Genomic DNA, 22252 nt, shown 5'->3' with positions numbered 1-22252 from the left:
CATTCACTAAATGCAAGGTCTAAAATGATTTGCCGTCTCATCGATTCCTGGACCAACAGCTCCATATAGCAGTCATTTATTTAATCTAGAAATTTTACCACTCTAGCATGAGCTGATGGTACAATTACCTTGTCAATACTGGGGTAATTGAAATTGGCAACTATTACTGTGCTGACAAATTTATTAGCTTCCCTAATCTTTGTTAACATTTCATCAACTAACTGCTCATTTTGGCCATGTGGACAATAGACTACCTCCACCGCTACACTTTTTCCTATCACACATGGAATTTCCACCCATAAAGATTCTACTGTGCATTTAGTCTCCTGCAGGATATTTATCCTTTTAGACTGTATGCCATCCCTAACATAAAGTGCCACCTCCCCATCATGCTGATCCACCTTATTATTGTGATATTTATTTTATTTATTTATTTAAAGCTTTTCTATACCGTCATTCATAATTACATCATAACGGTGTACAATATGTTTATATCTAAGCGATATTCACATCCTTAGATATACATTAAAATATAAATAACCTTAAAAATAAAAAATACAAATCACATACTATAAAACATGAATCTTGATAAAATTATACTAAACGTTAGCTGCAAAACATTTGTTAAAAAATCTAAAAACTAGAATCATATGCTTAAAACTTAAATCATAATAATAGCTATTCTAAGGGTTGACAGCAAAAGCTTGCTCAAAAAGCCAAGTCTTCAGCCCCTTCTTAAAATTCCTGAAATCTGACTCAAGCCGTAGTTCAGTTGGTAGAGTGTTCCATGTGTTTGGGCCTGCTATTCACCCTAGTGTAGCACTGTCCTATTAGTTATTCTCCTTCTACCAGGTCTCTAAAATGCCAATTATGTCTACCTCACAATTCAGTGCTATACATTCTAACTCTGCCATTTTATTTTTTAGACTTCTGGCATTAGCATACAGACATTTCAAAGTCATTTTTTTGTTGATATTAACAATCTGTTTATCACTTCCCAGGGGTATTTTGGAATTTTTTAATTCAGGTGGTTCTTTACTTATAGGCACATGGGCTATTATTGCTTTTATTGGAATCTCTCTATTTGGATGCTCTAACTCCTCTATTATTTTAGTATTCTTTGAGGATACCTCATTCCAAACCATTCACTGCTGAGTGATTGTCAGCTTTCCTCCATGTTCTAGTTTAAAAGCTGCTCTATCTCCTTTTTGAAAGTTAGTGCCAGCAGCCTGGTTTCACCCTGGTTAAGGTAGAGCCCAACTCTTTGGAATAGGGTTGGGCTCTACCTTTCCCAAAATGTTGCCTACTTCCTAACAAACTATAATCCTCTTCACTGCACTATTTTCTCATCCACTCATTGAGACTCTGGAATGCTGCCTGTCTCGGAGTCCTGCGCGTTTAATGGGGAGAACTTCAGAGAATGCTACCCTGGAGGTTCTGGATTTCATCTTTCTACCTAAGAGTCTAAATTTGGTTTCCTGAATCCTTACTCCCACACCTTCTTACCACAACAGCCGGCTCCACCCCAGCACTGTCTAAAATCATATCTAGGTGACACGTGAGGTCTGCCACTCTTGCACCAGGCAGGCAAGTTACTAAGCGATCCTCATGTCCACCAGCCACCCAGCTAGCTACATTCCTAATAATCAAATTGGCAACTATGACAGCTGACCAAACCCTTCCCTTCTGAGCACTAGACCTTGGAGGAGTAGCCTAGTGGTTAGATCAGCAGGCTACAAACCAGGGTTCAAATCTGACTGCTGCTCCTTGTGACCTTGGCACATCACTTCACCCTCTATTGCCTCAGGTGCAAATTTAAAGGTGAATTTTCAAAGCCCGATGCTCACTAAAAGAAGGGGAATGTGCAAATATATCAGGCTCACGCACGCTGAGTGGATTTTAAAAGCCACCCGTAAATGCAGCACAGCCATCTTGGAAGTTTTCAAAAAGGGGCGGGCCATGGGTGTGTTCTAGGTGGGGCATGGTGGTACATGGACGTTTCAAGACTTTAACCAGAAATTTGCGTGTAAATACTTACGCAATCCGGCACATACCAAGGCTCCCTGCCACATAAATTAACTACCGTATTTTCCGGCGTATAAGACGACTTTTTAACCCTTGAAAATCTTCTTAAAAGTCGGGGGTCGTCTTATACGCCGGGTATCGTCTTATAGGGCAGCGGTTCTCAACCAGTGTGTCGCGGCTCCCGGTGTTCCAGTGCCCACTTGTGCTTCCCTTCTCCCTAGGGGCAGGACCGAAGAAAGGAGAGACGATGCGCGTCACTGCTGGAGGTCAGGCCGGCAGGGCCAAAGAGAAGAGAGACCTGTGTGCCGCCGAAGAAAGGAGAGACGCTGCGTGCCACCGCGGGAGCCCAGGCCGGCAGGGCCGAAGAGAAGAGGGACCTGCGTGCTGCCACAGGCGGGGCCGAAAAAATGAGAGACGCTGCGCGCCACCACGGGAGCCCAGGCTGGCAGGGCCGAAGAGAAGAGAGACCTGTGTGCCGCCGCCGGCGGGACCGAAGAAAGGAGAGACGCTGCGCGCCACCGCGGGAGGCCAGGCCGGCAGGGCCGAAGAGAAGAGAGACCTGCGTGCTGCCGCCGGCGGGACCGAAGAAAGGAGAGATGCTGCGTGCCACCGCGGGAGCCCAGGCCGGCAGGGCCGAAGAGAAGAGAGACCTGCGTGCCGCCGCTGGGACCGAAGAAAGGAGAGACCCTGCGCACCGTGGGAGGTGGCTGGGAGAATTTGCATGCCACTGGAGGTCAGGCCAGAGGTGGCTGAGAAGCAGAGGCCAGGTTTATTGGGCCAAACTATGAGAAGAGGCTCCATGTGAGCTTGTATGTATGTGGTAGAATGGGTGCCTGGGTGCATGAGTGAGAGCTTGTGTGTGTGGTAGAATGGGTGCCTGGGTGCATGAGTGAGAGCTTGTGTGTGTGTGGTAGAATGGGTGCCTGGGTGAATGAGTGAGAGCTTGTGTGTGTGTGGTAGAATGGGTGCCTGGGTGCATGAGTGAGAGCTTGTGTGTGTGTGGTAGAATGGGTGCCTGGGTGAATGAGTGAGAGCTTGTGTGTGTGTGGTAGAATGGGTGCCTGGGTGCATGAGTGAGAGCTTGTGTGTGTGTGGAAGAATGGGTGCCTGGGTGCATGAGTGAGAGCTTGTGTGTGTGTGGTAGAATGGGTGCCTGGGTGAATGAGTGAGAGCTTGTGTGTGTGTGGTAGAATGGGTGCCTGGGTGCATGAGTGAGAGCTTGTGTGTGTGTGGTAGAATGGGTGCCTGGGTGCATGAGTGAGAGCTTGTGTGTGTGTGGTAGAATGGGTGCCTGGGTGCATGAGTGAGAGCTTGTGTGTGTGTGGTAGAATGGGTGCCTGGGTGCATGAGTGAGAGCTTGTGTGTGTGTGGTAGAATGGGTGCCTGGGTGCATGAGTGCGAGCTTGTGTGTGTGGTAGAATGGGTGCATGAGTGGCAGTATGTTTGTGAGTGGTTGTAAGTGACAGAGTATATGTGAGCTTGTCTGTAAGTGGCAGAACATGTGTGTGATTGAGAGAGACTGGTCAGGGAGGTGACTGGTGTGTGTGTGTGTGAGAGACTGAGACTGGTCAGGGAGGTGACTGGTGTGTGTGTGAGGAAGAGATACTAGTTAGGGAAGTTACTGATCTGTGTGAGACAGAGACTGGTTGTGGGCCCTAAGGAAGAAGACTGTGAGGACAGAGCTTCAGCAGCTACTGCTGCTTCTGGTGAGTGCTTTTTGCCTGCAAGGGAAAGGAATAGGAGAGTTTCTGGAGAGGGTAAGTAAAGGCAGCTTTTAAAGTTTACTTTTCTTGATTGACTGCCATTTTAATTATTGGGTGTTATATGATGTGTCTGCTGTTTTGAAATATTTTATTTATATTTGGACAATTTTTAATAATTATGAGTTTTTAAATTGTTGGATGTTATTCTGTTCATAGCTGTTTTGAAACATTTATTCTGCTTATTAGTATAGTTTTACAATTATTTCTGTGTGGGGATCTATAGCTGCTTGCTAGTTCTGTTTTCCTAATAAGAGGTGTATTGGTTTTTAGGGCCTGATATATGGTATTTGTAGTGTTGCCTTTTCATAGATAGGGTTGCTCCTGTTTGAATGTAAAATTATTTTTTTTCTTAAAAATATGTATAAAAAAGGGGGGGTCGTCTTATACGCCCAGTCGTCTTATACGCCGGAAAATACGGTACTACTATGGATGGCATGTAAGTCAAAAAAATAATAATTAGCCATTTCGAAGGGGTTTAAAGGGTCTGGAGTAACTGGTGGGTGTACAGGTTATCAAACCAGGAGGGGTTGGAGGACATATCTGTTAACTGGGTGAACTGGGAACCAACTGGTAAAATTGGCAAATGTGTCAGTGTACCTCCCTTTTAAAATCTCCCCACTTAAGTGGTAGAAGCGGGATTTGCGTACACAGGCAAGCATGCACTTAAAATTCAACTCATTTGTGCGTGCAGCTAGGATATTTTACATAGAAACACAGAAATGACAGCAGAAAAGGACCAAATGGTCCAACCAATCTGCCCAACAAGCTTATTGTAGCATCAGCCACACCATCCAAGTTTTCCCTATAATGGTAGCATCAGGGGGTGGCATCTGCTGTGGCATACAAGTTACCCCCAAACTTAGTTTCCCAAACCATTAAAGTCAGGGTCCTTGTTGGTTACTTGTCTGAGACCAATTCTCCACTAGGTCTTATCTCTTGCTGTTGAAGCAGAGAGCAAATTTGGAGTTACATCACAAATTTAAGGCTTATTGGTTAAGGGTAGTAACAGTTGCATCAGCAAGTTACTCCAATGCATATTTATTTTCCCAAACCGTAAAATTCAGGATCCTTGTTAGTTGCTGACTGAAACTAATTCCCCATTTTCCTCTTTTCTCCCTGCCATTAAAGCAGAGAGCAATAATGAGTTGCATCAACCGTATGAAGGCTTATTGGTTAATGGTAGTAACCGCCACACCAGCAAGTTACCCTCATGTGCTCTTTTCCTCATTTCCATCCTCTAGCTTTTAGGGATCCACAGGGGCAGATTTTAAAACCTTGCGCGAGCGCATACTTTTGTTCGCGCAGCAGGCGTGAACAAAAGTATGCTGGATTTTATAAGATACGCGCGTATCTTATAAAATCCGGGGTCGGCGCGCGCAAGGGGGTGCACATTTGTGCAACCTGCGCGCGCCGAGCCCAGTGCGCGCTGCCTGTTCCCTCTGAGGCCGCTCCGATTTCGGAGCGGCCTCGGAGGGAACTTTCTTTCACCCTCCCCCCACCTTCCCCTCCCTTCCCCTACCTAACCCACCCCCCCGGCCCTATCTAAACCCCCCCCCTTACCTTTGTCGGCAAAGTTACGCCTGCTGAAAGCAGGCGTAACTTTGCGCGCGTCGCCGGCAGCCCCGCTCTGTCCTCCGGTCCCAGGGGCGTGGTCCGGAGGCCTCGACCACGCCACCGGGCCGGTGCCACGCCCCTGGGCCCGCCCCCGAAACGCCGGGGCACGCCCCCGAAATGCCGTGTCGTTTCGGGGACGCCCCGGACACGCCCCCTCCCGCCCCTTTTCAAAAGCCCCGGGACTTATGCGCGTCCCGGGGCTTTACGTGCGCTGGCGGCCTATGCAAAATAGGTGCACCGGCGCGCGAGGGCCCTGCGCGCGTAAATCCTGAAGGATTTATGCGCGTGGCCCTTTTAATATCCACCCCACAGTGTTTATCCCATGCTCCTTTGAAAATTTTCACTGTTTTTGCTTTCATCACCTCCTCCAAAAAGGCATTCCAGGCATCTACCAACCTCTCCATAAAGAAATATTTCCTGTCGTTTGTTCTGAGTCTTCCTCCCTGGAGTTTCATTTTGTGACCCCTAGTTCTACTGATTTCTTTCCAACAAAGAAGGTTTGTCAAATGTGCATCATTAAAACCTTTCAGGTATCTGAAGGTCTGTATCATATCTCCCCTGCACCTCCTCTCCTCCAGGGTATACATATTTAGTTCTTTCAACTTCTCATAAGTCATTTGATGGAGACCTCCCACCATTTTTGTCACCCTTCTCTGGACTGCCTCCATCCTGTTTCTATCCCTTTTGAGATATGGTCTCCAGAACTGAACATAATACTCCATGTGAGGCCTCACCAAAGACCTGTAGAAGGGGATTATCACCTCCTTTTTCTTACTTGTTATTCCTCTCTCAATTCAGCCCAGCATTCTTCTGGCTTTAGCTATCGCCTTGTCACATTGCTTCCAAGTCTTCAGATCACTAGACTATTACCCCAAGCTCCCTCTTTTGCTCCATGAACAACAGCCCTTCTGCACCCATCACATACAGCTTCTTTGGATTACCACTCCCTAGATGCATGACTGCATGTCTTGGCATTGAATCCCAGCTGCCATATCTTCAACCACCGTTCAAGCTTCCTTAATCACATCTCATTCTCTCTATTCCTTCTGGCATGTCTACTCTGTTGCAGTTCTTAATATCATCCACGCATAGCCAAACTTTACCTTCTATCCCTTCCACAATGTCACTCACAAAGATGTTGAACAAGACCAGATCCAACACTGATCCCTGTGGCAATCCAATTGACACCACTCTATCTTCAGAATAGGTTCCATTTACCATCACACACTGTCTTCTATCCGTCAACCAGTTTGAAATCCATGCCACTAACTTGGCACTCACTCCCAAGCTTCTCATTTTATTCACAAGCCTCCTATGCTGGACTGTATCAATTGCTTTGCTGAATTTAAGTAGATCACATTGAGCGCTCTTCCTCAATCCAATTCTGTAGTCACCCAAGCAATCAGATTTGTCTGACAGGACCTTCCCCTGGTGAATCCATGCTGCCTCGGGTCCAGCAATCCTCCTGAGTGCAGATAGTTCACTATCCTTTCCTTCAGCAGAGCCTTCATTACTTTTCCCACCACTGAGGTGAGCCTAACCGGCTTGTAGTTTCCAACCTTCTCTCTGACTCCACTCTTGTGAAGCGGGACCACAACCGCTCTTCTCCAATCACTTGGCACCACTCCCGTTTCCAGGGATCTATTGAACAGGTCATGCAGCAGACCCACCAGCACATCTATGAGCTCCCTCAGTATCCTGGGATGAACCTCATCAGGCCCCATGGCTTTGTCCACTTTCAGTTTTCCTAACTCTTCCTATACATTCTCTTCTGTAAATGGTGTTTGGTCTACACCACCCCCTCCAATGTCTTGTTAACTAGCAACGATCCTTCTCCAGGGACTTCTTTAGTGAACACCGAACGGAAGTATTTGCTTAATATTTCTGCCATTTCTTCATCTCTCTCCACACATTGATCCTTTTCACCTTTTAATTTCACTATACCACTTCAGACCTTTCTCCTTTCTCTGATATGTCCGAAAAATGTTTTGTCGCCTCGCTTTACCTCTTTGGCAATCCTTTCTTCCGCCTGACCTTTTGCTTTCTTGATTTCTTTCTTCATCTACCTCAGTTTCACCAGATATTTTTCCTTGTGCTCCTCTTTTTGGGATCCTTTATATTTCTTGAACGCTGTTCTTTTTGCTTTTATTTTATCAGCCACTTCCTTAGAGAACCAGATAGGTTTCTTATTTCTCTTGCTTTTGTTTACTTTATTAACATATAGATTAGTTGCCTTTATAACTGCTCCTTTTAGTTTGGCCCCCTGTTTTTCCACATTTTATTTTCTCCCAGTCTTCTAATTCTCCCTCCAGGCATGTCCCCATTTCAACAAAGTCTGTAGTTTTGAAATTCAAAACTCGGATCTTTATGTGACTTTTCTGTATCCTATTTGTGATATCAAACCATATCGTTTGATGATCACTGGTACTGAAGTGGGCACCCACCCGGACATTAGAGACATTATCCCCATTAGTGAGCACTAAGCTGAGTATTACTCCCTCCCTCGTGGGTTCCATTACTATTTGTTAGAACAGAGCAACTTGCAGGGCATCCGCTATCTCTCTACTTCTGTCAGATTCCACAGAAGGGATTCTCCAGTCTATGTCTGGCAGATTAACAATCAACATTTCACCCTTCTTTCCCACTTTTTAGATGTCTTCAATCATATCTCTGACTAGTTCTTCTGTTTGAGTTGGAGGCCTGTAAACCACTCCAGTAAAATTGGATGTACCATCATCTTTTTTTAGTACAACCCATAATGATGCTTCGCTACCCCACCTTCCTTGCAGTTCAGTTGCTTGGATATATTTTTTTATATAAAGGGCTACTCCTCCCCCTTTTCTATCCTCTCTGTCTTTCCTTAACAAGTTATAGCCTTGTATGGCCATATCCCAATCACGAGAATCCGAGAACCATGTCTCCATAAAAGCAACACGTGTAATTTATAAAAATAGCCACGTCCCTGGGTTCAGGCCGACAAATGCATGCACGTGTGCCCGCGCTTCCCAGTTTTAAAATTCACCTTTTAGATTGTAAGCCCTCTACGATAAAGAAACATCTACAGTACCTGAATGTAATCCACTTTGAAGTGCCAAAAAACAGAATATAAATCAAAATAAATTAAATTAAATTAATCCTCAGTGTGAGAGGATAATGTATTACCTGGAGATCAGGTTTTTGCTACAGGATCACTTCCTGTTACAGCAGGATAATGCTCTCTGACCAGGTGAACTTGGTTCCTCCAAAACAGTACAGAGGCTGCCGGACTAGAGTTCGGACTTGCGACTATCTCCCTAAAGATCTCCTCAATATACCTCTCTGTGTTGCGTTTGGTGGTCCACGGGTCTCTCCTGAGAACCGCCACACTTACCTCCAGCACCAAACCACCCATGCTGCCAAAGATCCTCTGGGCAGACATGTTCAGGCAGATCCAACGCGATGAGTGACAGGACACCGCCGGCTCCTCATATGGCCACCCCTAGGCGTGCATGCCTCCGACACAACCTTAACTTAAAGGGCCTGTGGTGGGAAATCCCCATCTGGAGCGTTCCCTGCCTGTGTTCTGTTGTCTCTACATTTCTGTCTTCAGTCCCTGGTCTTTGTCTCAGCCTTTTGCTGCTCTAGTCTTCATTGTCCTTGCTCTTCAATTCTCGTGGTCAGTTCTTCAGTTCTTCTGTGTTCCACATCTCCTCTTCGGCCAGCCTGTTCTGCTCCTCACCTCCCTGCTCTGCCTATCCATCCCACCTTCCCTTGGACAGATAACTAGTATTGACCTCTGTATGTCTTCTGGACATCCCTTGATTGCTGCTTGCCTCTGACCTCAGCTTGCCTCCTGGACAACCCTGTATGTAGCCTGTCATTGATCCGAGCCTGTCTCTGACTTTGCTTGTATGTTCCAGCATATTCAATGGATCTTCTGACCATCAACAGAGATGCCCACCTAAGACCTGCCAGCCCTCGCACCCAAAGGCTCAACACGAGGGGAATGTGGGCTGGTATAGGCGAAGCTCCAACTGGGCCTCTGCCTCACCCAACTCTGCCATCTGACAGTGGGACCCTGCATGGTCCATGCCCACAACAGATTGCCAAAGCCATGGACTCAAAGGAGCCCAACACCATATAACCATTTATAGGGACCACAGAAATCTTGAACACCTTCACCATGCTCAGGAATTGAATACAAGGTAGGCTTGCTGGTCTTTGTTCCATGCCCACTTCTACTTCGAGCTGCGGTATCACACAGCTCTCAAAAACCTATGGACAAATGGTGTCTCACACTCTTTCCAGACTGAAGATATCCCAGAGTCACTTCCATGACTGTCTCTCCAGGGAAAATGGTCATACCTTCCCGACTACATGAGAAACTGTTGAAATAGGTCCATGACTCCCATGTTACAGATCATCCTGGATGGGCTCGATCTCCCTTGAATTGCTTCAGCAATATTACTGGAGGCCTCAGATGAAGCATGATATCAAGGCCTATATCAATTTGTGCCCTACCTGTGCACAGCAAAAAACACTGCATGGCTGAACCTGGCCGCTGTTACAGCCATTACTGGCCCTCAGGGAACCCTGGACCTACCTGTCCATGGATTTCATTGTGGACTTCCCTATCTCAAACAGAGCCATCGTGATCTGTGTGGTCATGGATCGTTTCTCAAAGATGGCTCACTTCGTGCCAATTCTGGGCCCCTCTTCAGCCCCAGAATTGGCACGACTCTTTACACTTCATGTATTTCACCTGCACAGCTTGCCAAAGCATATCTTATCTGACCAAAGGGTGCAATTCACTGCAAAATACTGGTGCTCACTCTGTAAGAAATTCAGCATCACGCTAGATTTCACTATGGCGTATCACCCCCAAGGAAATGGACAAACAGAACACAGAAATCATACTCTCAGAACCTTTCTCTGTGCCTATGTCAACCAGCACCAGGACAACTGGGTCTAGTTCTCACACAAAACTCACATCAATGTTGTTAAGATTTCGCCTGTTATACAGTCCTATCTTTCCTTCGTGACACCTCCCCAACAGCAGAGGTCCTCAGTATGCCTAATCACTAGTTTTGTAAAGTTCCTCCTCAATGCCCTTGCCATGCCCAAGTTCCAGCCCTATGTAAACCCATCTTGCCATAGTAGCCTTGTCTTCTGATGGTGTCACTTCTGGTTCCATGGCCTGACCCTTGTTCTTGTGGCCTATGGGCCTTCTTCCTTGCCTTGATGCCTTGTGGCCTACAAGCTTTCTGCCCTGTCTTACCTTGCCTTGTGGCCTTTGGGTCTTTTAGTCTCTTGCCTTTCCCTGAGGCCTTTGGGCCTATCCTCCTCTGTTTTCTGTCCTGAGGCCTTCTGGCCTATTCTCTCTGGTATCCTGCCTTGAGGCCTTGAGGCCTATTCTGTCTGTTCCAAGCCCTGCTGCCTTCGGCTTGTGTTCTTTGTTTCCTTTGTCTAAACCCTGTCCTTGTCTGCCTTGTTGGTTTTGTCCTGTCTGTTTCAGTCTCCAGTCTTGCTTGTACCAGAGTCTTGTCCTTGCCTTGTCTCACCCTTGTCTTGTCTAGTTTCCAGGTCCTGTTTAGTGTCCAGCCAGCTTTGTCCTGCCTGCCAAGCCTGCCTGCCTTGTCCAAGCTTTATCTCCAGCCTGTCTTGTCTAATCCTTGCCTGTGTGGACTCACCACTATGATATACTCCTGCCACAAAGACCTACTGGCCCCCAAAACCTAAAGGCTCAACCTGTGGAGGAGGGGGCTGGCTAGGCGGAAGACCAGCCTTGTCTTGCCCCTAGTCCTGACCTACAGTCTCAAGCCACTCCCCAGATGGGTTTCCCTGACTCTGGGGTCCATAACAAATGCAGCCACTGGATCTTCTCCATTCCAACTGGTTTATGGGAAACAGCCATTACCACCGCTACCAATGCCTGTGGCAGTATCCTCACCAGCAGTCCAACTGTCTGCCTAGGAGTTACAAGAATTATGGACCCAGACCAACATCCTCATCCAGAAAGCTGCTGACAGGGCCAAAAGAACTGCTGACGCCCACAAAAGGCCAGCTCCTTGGTTCGAGGTTGAGGCTGAGCACACACCACCTACGCCTGAGAGTGCCGTCCATGCATCTAGCTCCCCTGCTACACTGGGCCCTTTGCAGTGCTCCAGCAAGTCGGATCCATGACATATCAGCTGAAGTTACTCCCAACTTTAAAGATACATAATGTTTTCCACGTGTCATTACTTAAGCAGGTGACACTCTCCTGGCCATCTAGGGTACCTCCAGAGCTGAAGGAAGTGATCAGCGATGGTGACACTGTCTATGAGGTCGAAGATGTTCTAGACTCTCGATGGAAGGGCAAAAGGATCAAATACCTCCTTTTCTGGAAAGGATATGGCCAATAGGAAAACCCTTGGGAGTCAGCCTGGAGGCTGGATCACAATCTGTTAAGAGACTTGTGATCATCCTGGATCACAATCTGTTAAGAGACTTCCATTTATGCTACCCCAAGACACCCTAAGGCTCAGAGAGAGGGTTTAAGAGGGAGGTACTGTTGCATTCGTCAGACTGCAAGTCTCCCTCGCAAACCGCTACACTTATCTCCAACCCTGATGCCACTGAAGATCCTCTGGACAGACACACAATAGGCCACCACATTCAGGCATGCACCCCTACACGACAAAACTTAAAGGGCCCGCAGGTGGAAATTCCCTGCGGCACCCTTGGATGACATCACAATCCTTGGCCTATAAAAGGCCCTTTCTCCCTGGAGTCCACCCCTCAACAACAGGTCTCCTACAGTCCTTGAAGTGTGAGTTGCTTCAGCATTCCCTACCTGCGTTCTCTAGTTCCTGCATTCCTGTCTTCATTTCCTAATCTTCTTTCCTGCCCTCAGTTCCTGGTCTTCATTACTGCCTTTAGTGCTTGGTCTTTGTTCCTGTCTTCAGTTCCTGGCCTTCATCTCAGCCTTTAGCTCCTCTAGTCTTCACTGTCCTTCTCTTCAGTTCTCATGGTTAGTTCTTCAGTTCTTCTGAGTTCCACGTCGCCCTGTCAGCCTGCCTGTTCTGCACATCACTTTCCTGCCCTACCTATCTGTCCCACATTCCCTTAGACTGATAATCGGTATTGACTTCTGCTTGCCTCCTGGACATCCCTCGATCGCCATCTGCCTCTGTCCTCAGCTTGCCTCCTGGACATCCCTGTATGTTGCCTGCCATTGACCCAAGCCTGCCTCGAACTTCGCTTGTATGTTCCAGCCTCTTCAACAGATTTTCGGAGCATCAGTAGAGGCCTCCACCTAAGACCTGCTTGCCCCAGCACCCAAAGGCTGAACTTGAAGGGAACATAGACTGGTATAGGCAAAGCTCCAGCTGAGCCTCTGCTTCACCCGACTCTGTCAGCTGACGGTGGGAACCTGCAGGGCTCTACCCTGCAGGTTGCGCCAACTCCACCTTGGTCCAAGGGTCTACGCCCATAACACTCTGTCTGTGTCAGCTCCTCCAGATCTACCACTCTAGCCTACAGAGATCGGACTTGTTCTCTAAGAGCCAGGAGCTCTTTGCACTGGGTGCACACACACAACATCTCACCAATTGGTAGATAATCATATGTGTGGCACTCGGTGCAAAAGATTGGAAGGCCCCCATCTCGCTACCGGATTGCTGTCAGCATCTTGATATTGTTGAGTTCCTAATTAATCTAGTTTGCTATGGGAGTGATAACAGCAGACCTGTCAAACAAGTAGTGGGAACTATATCACACTCTGTCTATTGCATTTTTTTTCCTATATGGGAAAGAAATTAAAAACAAAGAGGCCATCCCACTATCAGAAAGTACGTTGAAAGTTGGATAAGTGGGCAAAATATGGAAAAAAAAACCAAATACTTTAACATTTAAGTTAATTACAGAAGCAAATAGAATAAAGAGGGTCATTTTCAAACAGCCCACACAGGCTAAAGTCTTCAGGTACTTTTTATCTGCAGACTTTAGAAAAAATTTTCAAAGCAAATTTATGTGCATAAATCTGCTTTGAGAATTTATAAGTATACGTGTAACCAGTGCCAACATATACGCACAAAGTCACAAAGTGTAACTTTGTGCACATATACATATGCACTTACTTTTGAAAATCAAAAGTATGCGTGCAAATTCTGTCTCTGCTCCTGGAATGCTTATTTGATGTCTGTGTAAAAGTATGCACGAATTGGCTTTTGGGTATACTGTTACATGTGCAGCCTCTCCCCCCAAGCAATTTTAAAACATCTTTTACAAAAAACTAGGGTTTATGCTTGTAAATCCTTTTGAAAATTACCCCCCAAATTTTTTTTTTTTTAAAGTTTATCATTAATCAAACTATTAGAAAGCAAAGTGCACTGAAAGTAATGCTACCACTGAATGGATAAGGGTTATTAATGATATCTAAATGTCTGCCTATTACATTGCTTGTCTCTTACCTTCACTGAATTAGCAGGGAAATAGCCCATAAAGTTTGTTGGATAGGGATAGTTCATTACAGCTATCATGGTAAATGCGTATCTAGCAAATTCATAGAACTGATGGAGATCATCACTGGTCTCAATCTTTTCACAGATGTTCATTTTCCTACCAATAGTATCATATTCTGCAAAAAAAGACATCCATGCAATTTATTGTGCAGTGAAAGCCTTCACATCCTCCAAAAGTATTGTACTGTTGCATATAGTGATATAGAAAATCTGAGCTTTCTTACTGATAATACAAGATCACGTCTTACTACCATCCTTTAACATTATGCAATTAGCATTTGAAAGAGTTTGATTGGTCAAAGCACTTCTCAGTCAAAATGAGTGAAGCTCTATCAAAGAAATGTATGTTTTGACTTGGCAGTCATATTGAAATTTCTTTATTGTATGACTGCACTTAATGGCAGGAGCAGGAAAAATTCAGCTGCTTGGGATCATATACTGGGACCTGCAGGAAATACCATGGTGGATTCTCCTGTCTATGAACCATGAGGACATTTTCAAAGGAATTTGCCCGGGTAATTAACCATTTACCAAGTAAATTCTTCGGACTCAACATTACTTTCCCTTTAGTGATGAAAAGTAGGTGCATTATTTAATTATGCATGTCCTTTCAGCTGCTGGATAAAGGGAGGGCTTAGGTGAAGGATGTGCAGGAATTTAATTTTGAAATCCCCATGCATACTTTTACCAAATGTACTTTGTGGGGACTTTTCTTCTCACCATCCCTGCCCACCATAAAATTTCAAAAGGAAACTCCAAAGAGCATTTCCTTTTGAATATGAGCTTGTAGATCCATGGGTACAAAATACTATGTATCTGTAAGCTGCCCTTGGGGTTTCAAAATTGTCTCCCCATGTATACTCTATCTATCTTGAAGCCAATATTGAAAACAGCACTTAACTGAGTAAGTAGTATTTATCTGACACAGGGGCCGATGCAATACACTGCGCTCAGCCGAATGCAGGTTGTATAGGCGCTAACTAATCCCCTTATCCAATAAGGATCCAAATAGGGCAGGAATGATCCCCACTTGCTCCTACCCCACCAAAATGGTGCCAGCCATCCTGAAGTCAGTTTTTAAAACATTTTAGAGCATGTTATTGGCAAAGAGCACACACTAAAATATTTGATTTATTTGATTTATAACAAATATTGGACACAAAAAAGAATTAAACAAAAAGGAAATGATACAAAAAAAATCCAAATCCCTACCAACAAAATGAAAATAAAATGAAAAAAAGTAATATCACACACACGCCTAGTATTTTCCTCCAAGATATTGCAAGTTGTGCACAACTTGATTATGACAGCATTATATTTCATAGATAATTCAGCTAGCACAGCCCGTAGCAGCTAGTGCGTGTTGTTATGCACAAGGTTTTTCCACAGTAGTGCTGTTATGACACAGGGCATTTTCCTATAGCTGAAAATGGTAGAGATTTGGTTAACCATGATCTATACTATCTAAGACAGAAGGATTTGAAAATGCTTTCCAATACTAAAGTGTCCTAAAAAGTTTAGTGCAATATCTGTGGCACAATCTTTCTCTTAAGCCCAAAGATCATTGAAATTATTGTTGTTTTGACATTTATAAAGCACCATATGCCAGTGCCTTTTATAACATCTTGCATACAAGTACAATAAGTTCCTTCCTCAGAGGGCTCACAATCTTTTATTGAACTCTTTGTAACTTGTGTAAGGTTATTTACTATATAAATAATAAAAAGAAAAAATCAGGGTGAAAAAATGGCAAATTAAAAAGTGTCTGACCCAAAAACTTTCATTGATCAGTTTACATTGAGTTTTGCCAAAAATATGATGGTAGCTTATATGGCTTATTATCACATGCCATAATCTTGGAGCCTTGGAAATCTTAAGTTTTCAGCAATTGATATTGTAACAAATCGAAATGCAGTGAAGAAATGGATGACAAAAATGCTGTACACATCAACAGCAACTATAAGTGCTGCCCCTACCCCTGGGTGTGAAAAAGACTGTGAAGGTGAGACCAAATACTTTTTGAGATTTTCAGTTTGTTCTTTTTTTCTGGTAATTTTGGTAATGGATCAGTCAGTACTCATTATATTAATGGGACTTTGCAACATGCTCTTATCATTGCTTGCAAGTTTTCTTACATGGATTTTTTTTTATAATGCATCAAAATGAGGGTGCACAGACCACTTTTACAGTGAAACGTGTTCCATTTATCTGGTGGAGGACAATGGGTAAAACATAGATTGACTCTCTGAAAATTACCCTCCTTCAATGTAGCTAAACGTTGCATGGAATTTCATATCACGCATAATTTTAGTTGCATTACAGGAATGTATTCCCAGAAGTACGCATAGGTTAGGGGAGTTGATAATGCATGTAGATTGTATTATCAAATCTATGCTCATGATAATGAAAAAAAATCACCCACTCAAAAAGCAAATAAAACTGTCCACAAATGCTCTGTACCCATGGCAAGCTTCAAAAGGAAAGGAAAGGAAAAGGAAAGTAGGCATGTATTTTCCCTTTGAAAATTGGCAAAGCTCATGAGTAAAAAGTACCCCCAGACTTTTTCTAGTGCGGGCAGTTTGAAAATTGTCCCCATAACTTGTGGAAAGCACAAAGTGGCAAAACTGGCAGCAGACTAGGAAGATGTTACCATCACTTGTATATTCAATGGTTCATTAAGTTATAAGTAATTTGCATACTAAACCTTCTTAAACTCAGTGGGTCTGAAATTAATTAATATTTATTTATTAAATTTAATATACCACCTTTAGTAAATAGTGACTAGGCTTTTATTATGTTCTACGATGAGAATTTCATAAAACCTACCTGAAATGTATTCCATTAACTTTTAATAAGGTATTAAAGAGGCTCATTACCTTGCTGCATATACAACTCTCTGATGTTCTTGAAAGCGTCACGTACAGCTGCAGAACAGTCAGGATTGCACTTTTCAAAGATCTAAGAAAGAAAGAACAGTACTACAAAAATGAATGGAGAAGGATTTAAGCCCATACTAAACATGCTGAGGTCCATATTCAAAAGCCATTTAAGAACATAAGAACATAAGAAATTGCCATGCTGGGTCAGACCAATTGCTCCATGAAAGATGATGATGATGGATAACGTAATAGTTATCCATCTAAATGGCTTACCTGGCTAAATTCGAGTTGGGTAACTGGTTACCCGGCGCGAATTTAGCCAGATAAAAAGGGGCTGTTTCGTGGTCAGGCAAGAGGTGTTCAAGGAGGAGTGGAGTTAGCCGGCTTTTCATCCCCCCTGCATTGGTGTTGTCAGTGGGGATGGGGCCAAGTCCAACAATTGACAGCTAGGCTGGCTGGAGCAAGGAGAGAAGCAGGAACATCCTTTTCTCTTGCAGGGGAGCAGCTGATAAACTCCCTGGAATCTCAGATCGCCTTGATGATAATGGGCCGGATTTTAAAGGCCCGGCGACACACGTAAAGCTCTGGGACGCACCTAAGTCTCGGGGCTTTACAAAAGGGGTGGTCCAGGGGCAGGGCAGGGACAGAGCCAGAGGCAGGCTGCTGGCGCGCGCAACCTGCGCCTGCCTGGAGGCAGGCACAGAAGGTAAAATATAATTTTGAGGGGTTTAGGATAGGGGTGGGAAGGTTAGTTTAGGGGGAAGGCCGCGGGCGTCGGCGCGCACAAGCTGTACTAGTGTGCACCCCTTTGTGCGCGCTGACCCCCGATTTTATAACAAGAGAGAGAGTGGAATAATTGTTGGGGGGGGGGGGCTCACCTCTGCTAATTTGGGTTTTTTTTGTCCTTGGGGTCATGTGAATTTTCAATTGCTAAAATGGGGTGCCATATTGACTAAACATTTGGGAAGCCATGCTTTAGAGGCTAGCGGATGACAGTGAAAAAATGGGATAACCTATGTTAGCTTTAGGTGTAACATTTTTGCATGGGGACAACCTGCTCAGAGCAGCAGTTACTATCCTTAATAGAAGGCATGGGTGTAATCTGCATGATGTGGCAGTTACTATATACAAAGCAACTTGCTGGGTACACTGAATGGACCATTTGGGTCTTTATCTGCTGTCATCTACTGTGTTACTATGTTACTATGATCTGTAAAAAAAGAGTAATAAGTGAGGTAATTTAATCTGTAGACGACACAAATTATTCAAAGTAGTTAAATCATGAGCAAACTGTGAGGAATTGCAAGAGAACCTTGTGTGACTGGGAAATTTAATGTGGACAAATACAAAGTGATGCATATAGTGAAGAATAATTAACTATAGGTACATGATGCTGGGGTCACTACCCACAAAGGGATCTTGGAATCACTGTGGACAATACTTTGAAATTCTTGGTTCAGTGTGCAGTGGCAGTCAAAGAAGCAAATAAAATGTTAGGTATTATTAGGAAAGGAATGGAAAAGAAAGTGGAAGTCTTGCAATTGGTAGTCCATGGGCTGCTCCCTCAGACTGTTCCTCTTACCTCCGGGCCTAAGCTGAAGCGACAGGACGTCGCCAACAGACCAAGGCTGCACCAGCCATCACTTTCTTATGTGGCAGGACACCGACAATGACCCGATGTGGCTGGAGAACACCACTGATTCCCTGATGCTGCTCCTAGGCACGTGTGTGCTTCCCTTCAACTAAAAAGGCCTGTGGCAGGAAGTCCCCTGCAGCGCCTTTGGATGACATCACTGCCAGCAGCCCATAAAAGGGACTTTCTCCCTGCAGTCTACACCCCTGCAATAGGTCGACTACCTCTGGTATAGCGAATTGCCTCAGTGTGTTCTTGGTCTTCGTTCCTGCATTCCTGGTCCTTCTAGCTGTTTCTGGTCTTTGCCCTCTGTTCTTCATCTTTGTCCTGTAGTCTGTCTTCAGTTCTTCATCTTTGTCCTGTGGCCAAGTCTCCAGTTCTTCAGGGTTTTTACCTACCCGCCTGTGCTGTTCCTCACCTCCCTTCGTGCCTGTACAACCCATATTCCCTAGGACAGATCTCTGATTCTGACTTCAGCTTGTCTCTTCACTATGATTGAACTCCACCTGCCTTTGACCACTGCTTGACTCTTGACCTCGCCTGAACTCTGCCTGCCCTGACCACTGTTCGCCTCTGATCACACCTGTACTCAGTCTGCTCTGGACCCTGACCTGTGAGACAACTGCTTCCATGGATCACCTCAGCAACAGAGGCCCACTCCTGAGTTCTGCCGGCCCCGGCACCTGAGGGCTCAACCTAAGGAAAATGAGGGCTAGTACAGGTGAAGCTCCAGTGGGGTCTCTGCCACAGCCAGCTCCACTAGCCAACGGTGGGGACCTGCAGGGCTCCTTCCTGCAGGTTGCATCAACCCCACCTCGACTCAAGGGTCCCTGCCCGCAACAGATTGCCGAGGCTATGGACTCGACAGGCTTGTCTGCGCTAAGGCCATTCCTGGTTTAGCCCAGAAATTATAGGCACTTCAGACGGCTTTGGAACTCTTGGTCAATGACATGAATCATCTTGCTGCACATTTGGACTCCTTGTCCATACTTGCTACACCCTCTCGAGTGTAACAGTACCAGTACTGGCCCCAGTAACCGACCAGCCCATACCTCAGCTGCAGGCTCCACCCCGGTATACCAGAGATCCCTAGAAATGCCAGGAGGTTTTGAATCAGTGACACATGCACTTTTCATTACAAGCCCCATTGTTCCCTGACGATTTAACTAAACAACCTACATCCTTTCCCTATTGGAAGAAACAGCCCTAGCCTAGGCCTCCCCCCTGTGGGAGTGTGCAGACCCACCTCTGAATAACCTACAATAGTTTACTGAACAATTCAAGGCAGTCTTTGAAGAGTCTGGCCATACGACCATCCTGGAATCTGACTTGCTCCACCTACAGTCGGGTTCTAGAACCCTGGCAGACTATGCCATTAGGACCCTGGTTTCAGAGCTTAACTGGCAGAGAGACAGCCTGCTTACTATTTTTTTGGAAGGCATATCACCTCAGATCACAGATGAGCTTGCTGCTTGGGAGCTTCCCACCTCTCTAGAGACGCTCATTGACCTTACAGGGAAGATAGGCGCCTCCGGGAGAGAGCTCAAGAAGATCGCTTGACTCAAGGATTCTCATATGGGCATCACCCTCCCAATGCTCACCTGTGCCTGATACCATCACGCCAGTGATTCTTCCACCAGAAAAGCCCATACAACTGGGCTGGTCTCACCTGGTTCCCGAGAAAAGGACCGACGCAAACAACTCGGCCTCTGCCTATGCCTATACTGCGTGGCTTGAGGCCACATCTTGTCCCACTGTCCTGAGAGGAGGAGGAGGCTGCATCAGACAGAGCCCATTGGGAGCATAATCCTAGGACTTACTGCCTCAACACTCCAGCTTCTCCTGCCTGTCATCTTGGAACAATCTTCCACAGGTTGCTCCACCCAGGCTTTGGTGGACTCCGGCTCGGGGGGAACTTCATACAAAAAGAAGTTGTCGAGCAATACCAAATTCCTACCGTTCCCATGATTCCACCCTTGGCACTCTCATCAATCTATGGAGACCCCCCTGGCAGGATGGGTAACTCGGTCCATGGTATCACTTAAATTACTTATTGGACCCTCAAACATAGAGATTATCACTTTACACTTCCTACCCAGAACTGTGAGCCCAGTTATACTGGGCATGTCATGGTTTCAGCACCATCAGCCACAGTTTGACTGGTCTATGTAAGAACTTATTCAGTGAAAAACTAAGTGTACTGAATCCTGTAAGGACTCCCAGGGGTTGTCCCACCCAATGATTGTGGCCTCTATCCTTCTAAGACCTTTCATATCTGGAAAACAATCCAGAGGATCTCAAACTGCTCCACAGAATTTCCAGAAAAACACTTTCAAAGTGGTCTATGAACAGCTAAGGGAACAGAACAAGAGAAGTACGCATGAGAAAGCCAGGAAAAAGGAAGACCATCTTGTCAAATGGAAATGTAAGGTGCTTATCAAAGACAAAGATGAAGAGATACGAATCCTGCATACCCAGCTTCAACAGGCAAGGGAAACTTTCACCAGCCCTGAACCTAGAGGGAAGGTAGATATTTCTGCCCTCATGGTAAAGGCCACATGCCAGCCAAGTAGTTTAGAGGAGATCATTCCCTCATTTACAGCTCAACTTCAATCCCAGGAATTGCATGAACTATGGGAGAAAGCCAATTGTTTGGTTGTGGAAGCTTCCATTCGACTCAAGAAACCTGCGGATCTCTGAAAGCAGTCGGCACACCAACGCAAGCTAAAGAAACACAACCTTCCTCGTTGGTACCCTTTCAAACTCAAGGCCTCTGAAGGGGAGCTTAAGAGGGGGTTACTGTTGCGATCGACAGTTTGTAGGCTGCCCCCATGGCCGACTCCTTTGACCTTCAGGCCCAGGCTGATATGGCAGGATGCTGTCAACAGATCCAGGCCACACAAACTACCACTTCCTTACACAGCAGGATGCCACTGCTGACCGGATATGACTGGAGGATGCCGTTGACTCCCTGATGCTGCTCCTAGGCGCTCGTGATCCTTGTCCTGGCAGTCTCTGGTCTTCATCCTGCCATTTTTTGTCTTCACCCTGTGGTCAGATTTCAGTTCTTCATCTTTGTCCTGTGGCCAAGACTTCAGTTCTTCAGTGTCTTCACCTGCCTGCTTGTGCCCTGACCACTGCTCAACTCTTATCATGCCTGTACTCAGTCTGCTCTGGACCCTGGCATGTAACACAACTGCTTCCATGGATCTCCACCTCAGCAACAGAGTCCCACTCCTGAGTTCTGCCGGCCCCGGAACCTGAGGGCTCAACCTAAGGGGAATGAGGGCTGATATAGGTGAAGTTCCAGTTGGGCCTCTGCCACAGCCAGCTTCGTCAGCTGACAGTGGGGACCTGCAAGGTTCCTCCCTGCAGTTTGCGCCAACTCCACCTCAGCCCAAGGGTCCATGTCCGCAACAGGAAGATATCATAATTTCTCTGCATTGATCCATGGGCAAACAGCATCTTAAATAGAATGTGCAGTTCTGGTCACCCCATCTCAAATAAAGATATATTGAAACTAGAAAAGGTACAGAAATGATAAAGGGGATGGAAAAACTCCCCAATGAGGACAAGCTAAACAGGTTAGGATCTTCATCCTGGAGAAGAGACAGTTGGGAGGAGATATGACAGAAATCTATAAAACCATGAGTGAGGTGCAATGGGTAAACAGGGAATGGTTATTTACCCTATACAATAATACTAAGACTAGAGGACATTCCATAAAGTGAATGTGTAGCATATGTAAAAAAATAAGAGAAAGCAAAATTGCTTACCTTGTAATAGGTGTTATCCCAGGGCAGCAGGATGTAGTCCTCACATATGGGTGACGTCACTGACGGAGCCCTATTCTGG

General features: G+C 45.6%; 1 protein-coding gene across 8 annotated transcripts in view; it reads right to left on the bottom strand.

Annotated features, from left to right (window-relative positions):
* The window catches only part of DPP7 (dipeptidyl peptidase 7), a 213262-nt gene that overhangs the window by 119472 nt on the left and 71538 nt on the right, over nt 1-22252 (bottom strand). For all 8 annotated transcript variants that reach the window (XR_003858160.1, XR_003858161.1, XM_029612202.1 and 5 more), the window contains 2 exons: nt 16762-16843; nt 13835-14001 (listed from right to left, as the gene is read on the bottom strand). Coding sequence is in view for 6 of the 8 variants with exons in the window: in XM_029612202.1 (XP_029468062.1) it covers nt 13835-14001; nt 16762-16843 (249 nt within the window). In the remaining 2 variants the exon portion in view is untranslated. The remainder of the gene's footprint in view (nt 1-13834; nt 14002-16761; nt 16844-22252) is intronic.

Source organism: Rhinatrema bivittatum, chromosome 8, assembly GCF_901001135.1.
Source record: "Rhinatrema bivittatum chromosome 8, aRhiBiv1.1, whole genome shotgun sequence".
Lineage (NCBI taxonomy): Eukaryota > Metazoa > Chordata > Amphibia > Gymnophiona > Rhinatrematidae > Rhinatrema > Rhinatrema bivittatum.
Note: the sequence above shows the minus strand (reverse complement) of the source record. Positions and strands in the feature narration are given on the sequence as shown.